Consider the following 7,406-nt stretch of genomic DNA (forward strand, 5'->3'; position numbering starts at 1 on the left):
ATGCACCCACCCCTTTTTCCTTCTATCTCAGTCTTTCAACAAATTTCAGTTCACCCTTTGTCCGTGTCTCCCTCCTTCTCCCCAGGGAGAAGGAGTGCTCTCCTCCCAGTGCTTGTGTTAAACTCTCCAAGCCAGTTGTTTCTATCACTTTTCTCACCTGGTTAAGTACTTTAAGAATCACAAAAGGTTGATCCTCCTTCTGTTTTTTTTTTGTTGCTTTTTGTTTTTGTTTGTTTTTAACAAAAAGGACAATAAAGCCTCCTCCCTTGGCACAGCAAGAGTATTTAGCTAGCTCATGTCAAGTGCCAGCCATTGTCTCCTTAGCCAGGATGTCTGCCTCTATTCACCAGAGCACAGCCCCATCCACGATTTCAAGACTTGATTTCCAGTTCCTTCAACCCCTTTCTCCTTTTCCTTGGTTCGTAGCTAGTCTCTGTGGTGTCTGTGTGCTTAAAACATCTAACAGTTTCATTTCAGATTTCCATCAGAGGTCCTGCCAGCCCTCAGTCTGAGTCAGCTGATACCACATGAAGGCTTACTGTGATTAGAGAGTGAAATAGGAGCAGACCTTACACTCAGCAGTTTTTGTGTGTGGATAGTCTCTGAAGGGGATTTCACTCATCACTGTTTCCTTAATAGCGTCTTCGTTTCAGAGTTGATTTTAGGTCTTTGCTTAGCTGGGACACTTACGGAAACTCTCTTCTTCTTTTTTTTTTCTTTAAAGGCCAGATTTCTGGCCTGGATGGGAAAAATCTCCAATAGGTTGTTTAATGGAGACTGATTTGACCTTCCACCCTGGGCCAAGGAACTAGGAGCAAGTTGCTGAAGTTCTCAGTTTGTGTTTGTCCTTATCTGCTTTCTTGGGGTGTGGAAGAGGAATAACAAGTTGTTCTCAGGGCATAATTTGGCTAAGGGCTCTTCTTCTCTGGAAATGCAGTTGTCCATTAATATGGAACTATTCTTTCAAAACACTGGATAAGAGCCCAAAACACCCGAGGGCTAACCAAATCAGAAAGTCTCTTAATGTTCCCAGTGCAGGCTTCAGCTGTTTTAGTGAGACTAGAGAGGATGCTCAGCCAGGAGGACAGACTTGAGTGACTTCAGTGAGTCTGTTCAGTGGGTTACAAACAAACCAGACTGCTCTGGGGAAAAACCTGTATGAGTGTGCATGTGGATGACTCCCTTAGACTCATTTTTATTCTCTTTCTGCTAAAGTGCAGGTCCTGGTGGATGGAGCCCCAGTACGGATCCAGCTATGGGACACTGCTGGACAGGTAAGCTCAATCAAAGCAGATGTCAGCTCTGGCCTGGTGGGACAGGGACTGTTTGCAGGCTTTTGAGGAAGGCAGTGTTTAATGGGAAGGAAGGAAATTGCGAGTCCAGCACTAGCCTTTCGCTGGTATGGCAGTCCCAGATGGGTGAATGACAGAGTTCCTCAGCTCTGAAACTGGTGCCTGAACCATGGCATGGCCACAAAGTTAGCACAATGCTCTGCCTCTGAGGGTGTTGCTGTCCTAGCTAACATGTGAAAAGGCCACTGCAGGCAGCATCATGCTCTTAGAGTTCAGTCCAGTGAAGACTTTGTTTTTCCCCTTCATTTTCTACAGGAGGACTTTGACTGTTTGCGCTCGCTTTGTTACCCCGACACCGACGTCTTCCTTGTCTGCTTCAGCGTGGTAAACCCAAGTTCCTTCCAAAACATTACTGAGAAATGGATCCCTGAGATACGAACTCACAACCCCCGGGCACCGGTGCTGCTAGTGGGGACGCAGGCAGACTTGCGGGACGATGTCAATGTCCTCATTAGCCTGGATCGCTACCACGTGAAGCCTGTGCCCCGGCCTCAGGCAGAAGGTCTAGCTGACAAAATCCGGGCTGAAGCCTACCTGGAATGCTCAGCGTTGACCCAGAAGAACCTCAAAGAAGTTTTTGACATGGCCATTGTCAGCGGTGTTGAGCACAAAGCACGACAAGAAAAGAAGATGACAGCCAAAGGTATCAAAACTCTCTCCAGGTGTCGCTGGAAGAAGTTCTTCTGCTTTGTCTGAAGCTGCTTTGAGGTGGGGGAAAAAGAAACACCCAATGCCAGTATTGGCTATGCACCTTCTTGGAGTGACTGCTCCTACGGCCCCAGTGAGGAGGGTATGATAAGCTGCTGGGCTTGGAAACCTGGCTCTTGCTGGGTTACAGTATCAGATGCCTAGGAGACATGAACTGGATTTCCATTGTGCTGGGATGTGGAATGGTCCAGGCAGATATAAGCACCTGCTGGACATGTCTGTGGTGTCCCAGACTAATGGGAGCCTTTAATACATCAGGACTCAGTACCCCAGAACAGGCAAGTTCCTCACATGTTGTTCAAAATGACCAGCTTTCTGTCTGAAGCTAACACACTTTTGGAGTCCTGGCATAGCCCAATAAACGTGAGGGACTTTTGAAGTCTGCCTATGTTTTGGCTGATTTACAGGTTTGGCAGAGAGTAGGGAAGGGGCAGTTACAGGTGACTGCAGTGGGGCAGTCAGACATGGGCTGCCTAGTTTGTAACGCGGGACTTGGGTTCCCCCTCTGTTTCTGCTTGCCAAAATAGGTGGAAGTCACTTGGCTGTGAAGAAGCAGTGCTCTTGAGGGCCCTGCATTGTGAGTACCCTTGAGAAGGTTTTTCCTAAATAAACAGTGCTGAGTGGCTCTGTCTGCCTAGCAGAGACCAAACTCTGTCAGTGAAAGGTTTGTAACACTATCAAAGGGTAAAATGTAGATGGAAAGCCATGCATGTGATGAAAGGCAAAGAGAGAAGGAAGAAAAGGAGGGGAATAAAAAGGAACAAAAGATGGATGAGAAGAAGGAAGGGAGATGGAAAAGGAAAAATGAACATTGTTAAATGCAAGTTGTGATTCTGCTTAGTTGAGATGCTAATATTGAGCAAATCTTCTAGGAATCTGGAAAATTTGCTAGTGCTCTCAATTTCAAAATAATATTGTCCATACATTAAGTTCTGAATCAAAAGGAGAGGGTTGTAAAGAACGAAAGTTCCTCTTAGTGAGTAAAATCCTCAGTCTATACAGGAGAACAGAATTTACCTTGTACTGTTCTTCCTAAGGCTGCAGAACAGGAACAGAGGGCTCAGGGCTTCTTTTTTTGTGCTTCCCTTTCTTAAAAGCCACTGCTTGATCTGCTGAAGTAAAAAGCAAAGGAAATCTATGAAGTTCCTGCCAGATAAAAACATTCACTATGTTTGCTCCATTGCCCTCTCCTGTTTCTCAGGAGATCAATTTCCCAGTGAGTCTACTCACACTTTATTACAGAACTTGCATCAATTTCTGAAACTTCTTTCACAGAGACATTTCGTTCTGGTTTATGTAGCAGAGAGGTCTGTCAAGCAATGATTTCAAGTACTCTGCATCTAGCCATGGCCCATCACTTTGGGGACTCTCTAGAGTAATGTGTCAGAAGGGCATATAGCTGTGGAATGTATATATAATATATATACATATATGTTGACATGGGTGCTATCAACAGTATAGAAGAGGTGGGCAGGTCTTCTTGCAAAGGGAAGTGCCCCACAGCCTTGGAGCTGCTTGGAGGGTAAAGCTTAGAGCCCCGAGAAGGATGACGTGGCAAGGTGAGCTGGACATTGAAAGGACTCCCCCAGCAGAAATGCCATCCAGGCCCAGTGAGGAGCCCTAAGAGATGGAGAGTACAAAGGCAGGAGCTGGAAGTGATGGGTCCTACACGTCCCTAGGCAGGACACCACTTCTTGAACAAAGCTCTCACTCAGCAATGCATCCCTGTATGTCCTTCCTACCTGTACAGGCACCTTTGCTGTATCACGAGTTTGTCTGTTGGGTCTTTACGCATTTCTTTAGCCTGTGAGACCAAGGGCTATGGTGTGACCTGATAAGGATCACGCCACACCCCTATGGGGCACATCCACAGGTGGAAAAAAACAACAGCCTCCCCTTCTGCTGGGGAGAGCAAGGGTTGTCCTGCAGTAGCTTGGTATGAAGCAGGGATTATTTCTTTCTGGAAAAGAAACTGGACTGAGAGCTGCTTTCTTCCTCTGTGGTTGTATCTAATATTTGTTCAAATAAATTTTTTTTATGTCTGCAGTTTGTGTTTGTGATTTTTCTCCATGCAAAGTAGGTCAAGCTTAAAGATGGAGAAGGAGTTATTCCTTCTCACTGACAATAGCACAAGAGGGAATTCGCCCCACTTCTCCCTCCATACCCTAACCCCCACTAGCAATGGTAAAAATCCCCTCATAGCTGAAACCTTCCAAGATCCTTCTGTTGCCTCAGTTAATTTTCCACTCACTCAGCAGCTGCTCAGGGTGGAGGCTGCAGAGGGGGATGGAGCAGCAAACATCCAAGGCTTTCAGTGCCTCTCCCAGAAGCCACCATTCAGGGACCAGTCAGGAGGCCCTCCCACCACTCTTTAAGACAAGCCCATGTAGGACTTGTATTTGGAGCCTTAATAACAGTATGCTGCTCTGTCATTTGGCTGGTTGGTAATTTAGCCACCAGCTTTATTTAACTTAACTTGGTAGTTAAATGCTACTCAAGTACCAAAAAAATTTTGTCCATGCCACATAGGACACAAAGGCTTTATCTAAGGTAGCTCACAGGACTCATCCTTTTAGCCTTATCATTATCACAAGTAGGTCAGGGCTTATATCTGTCCACATCTGGGGCCCCATAGCTGCTCCAAAGGCAGAGGCCTGGGAAGCAAGGCTGCTGGGGGAGTTCAGCAGAGAGGTAAGAAAGAAAATGGACAAAAACCACAGTGTAGCAGAGGTAGTAAGCAAATGTGATGCAGAAACTAGAAGGGAATAGGAAATTACTGCTGATGAAGCGTGCTTTGGGAACTCTTTTTTTTAACAAAGTCTGAAACCATGCTGCCTTCCTGCAGTCTACTGTTTGCTAGTTGTAAAGTGACCTGTGGGATTATTTGGAGACAGCTCCCAGCTTTGCAGCTTCCCAGGATTAAGGCTTACAGGAGAACCTGTGAATGGAAATAGCAGGAAAGTGTGAATGAACTTTACAGGGAGTGAGTCATCCCACTGAGCCACATCCTGTCACACGTGCACAGTAAGCACCCTAAAACTCCCTGAAACCTGAAGAAAGCTGTGCTCCATTGGGTGGGTGTGAATCTATCTCATTAAATGGAGTGTCCTACCAAAGCCACCTGAGGTGTCATTAAAGCCTTGCTCTGGTCCTCTCCATGGTGCAGCATCAGGCCTGAGCTACTAGCTGGCACTGGTACAGTTTGGGCTTGTTTCTGCATTGCTGTGCTGCTTGACCAACCTGTATTTTCAGATGATGCTGAGAGCACAGGAGAGTTCCTGGGACACTGTTGCTAACACAAACCACCCTACCAGGGTGGGTGAAGCTCACCAAGCCCATTGCTAGGCCAGCACAATTCCACACAAGTGCCACTTTAATGCCAGAAAGGATCCTTATGACTAGTTGATCTGACTTGCTCCATACTGTGAAGCTCAGCATCAAATGCTTAAAAAAAAACAGCCCAGTGTGCCTATAGGATAGAAACTCTAGTAGCTTCTTTCTTGCTCAGGTCTCTGACTTGAATCCTGGTTAGCAGACGCCTGCTCAGTCCTGCATCCAGCAGAGCAAGTCATCAGGGCTTTCCCACCAGCATAAGCAACACTGCAGGTACGCACCATGTTGTGTGATTCTGCAGGAAGCCGGTGTGCTAGCTGCCCCTCTCAGCTGCCCTCTCCAAAGGAGCTGAGCTCGAGAGTCAGCAACAGTAGGAACACAGTGTGGAAAGGACCCTTCTGTTTCCTTTCTCTGTACGTAGCACTCCCTAAATGGGCTTAGCTGTGCCAAGAAGGTTCCCAGCTGGCAATGCTTTCCCGAGCTTACACTGAACCCTGACTGGGAATTAATCCCCAAAATAATACCAAGTTTCGTCTGACTCAACACAGCCTCCTTCCAGTGCCAGAAGGGCAAGTCTGAAAGGTCCCTTCAGGAGATCTTTGTGCCCTGTAGGTTACATCCTATTTACTTTGAAGCGATAGGCTGAATTTTTACCAGGCCAGGAGCTGACAGGAATCCAGCAGCAGAATCCTGGCTGTGCTTGAACACTGCTGAAAATGCAATTACCAGAGAATAGCACCCTCCCTCACTTACTGAGAGGGGTATGGCAACCTTATCACCTTCTTAACACCCCCCAATTTAATCCACAGGTGCTAACTACCTGTTTCTTCAGAATGCCCCAAATTTAATACTATTTATCAATTAGGTAACTTCTCCCAGCTGGAGTGGCAGCGTAAGTCACCTGCTTCAACTTTACTCCTAATGCCTTCCTGCCCCTGGTTTGGGCTAGATTGACCCCCTCCTGTGGTCCTCTCTGCGGTCTCTCAAAGAGAGGTGTGGGAGCACTGGAGGAGTGAACACAGGCACTGCTCAAACAGGCACTGGCCTGTTTGTCCTCTCAGCCTATGCTCTTCCAACCCTGCTGAGAGCCCTTTGTGCCCAGGAGGCTGTCCTGGGCCTGCTTGGTCTGCTTAAAGATCTCAGATCTCATTTACGTCGTTGCCTGTCTTGGAGCTAGGCTAAATGACTCTGAGCTGGGCTGGGAGATAAGCATTTATGGAAGGAAACCGATCAAATGTTACAATATGGTTCAAGTCTGTCCTCCCTGTACTGGAGGATGCTGGTCAAGACCCAGCTCCCAGTCTGCATCTGCTCCCAAAAAAGGAATCAAAGAGCTGGCCCAGCCGGCACCTGGGCCTCCTGGGAGCTGCTTACTCATGGCTCTGTGGAGTCCAGCCCTGGGCTCTCCGTTCCCACCGTATAAATACAGCATTGTACTTGCAAAGACCTATTGCCCAAGAGAGCAGGGTATGTTTCAACGTATCCCTGAGACAGGTTCCCTGTGCTGCAGCCCCATGTGATCCCCGTTCCCAGGGTGACACCATGCCCTTTCCAGCTCCGGGACTGAGCTGCTCAGCATCCAAACTTGCCTGACTTGTTCTGGAAGAGCAGGAGGAGACGTGGGTCCCAGCCTCCCCCTCCATCCCCTCACCCCCAGCGCTGTCCCTGGGGCAGTGTTGTGAACTGAAATACTCTGGTTTCTGCTGCTGTAGAGGAACATCAGGTGCGGGGAAAATTGGCCCGGGGACAAGTTTCACCACGAGTCACTGAGCCAGGCTTTTCTTTCCCATGAGATAATCTTGGGCGGGGCAGACAATCTCTTAAAATTAAAATACAATGAAAATACACGGGCTTCCCAGGGTTTAGGGTGAACCTCTCTTTCCTTGTTTTCTCAGAAAGCAAGCCAGGCACTGCTTGAAACCTTCCCCAGGCTTGTGGCGTGGAGGCCAGTGCTGCAGCAGCAGCGACCACTCAGCCTCGGAGCCGGTCTGGCTTCCTGGCCAGGGGATGGGG

The 7,406-nt window shown here is 47.9% G+C and overlaps 1 protein-coding gene across 1 annotated transcript; it reads left to right on the forward strand.

The window, feature by feature from the left end:
- Positions 1-1,215: 1,215 nt before the first annotated feature.
- Positions 1,216-2,048, forward strand: RHOV (ras homolog family member V; the record flags this gene model as incomplete). Its single annotated transcript, XM_010188111.1, has 2 exons — positions 1,216-1,274; positions 1,608-2,048. Coding segments are annotated over 2 exons (500 nt in total), but the record flags the coding sequence as incomplete, so codon positions are not given.
- Between the last annotated feature and the right edge of the window lie 5,358 nt (positions 2,049-7,406).

The sequence above is a fragment of the Mesitornis unicolor genome, unplaced genomic scaffold (assembly GCF_000695765.1).
Source record: "Mesitornis unicolor isolate BGI_N332 unplaced genomic scaffold, ASM69576v1 scaffold697, whole genome shotgun sequence".
Taxonomy (NCBI): domain Eukaryota; kingdom Metazoa; phylum Chordata; class Aves; order Mesitornithiformes; family Mesitornithidae; genus Mesitornis; species Mesitornis unicolor.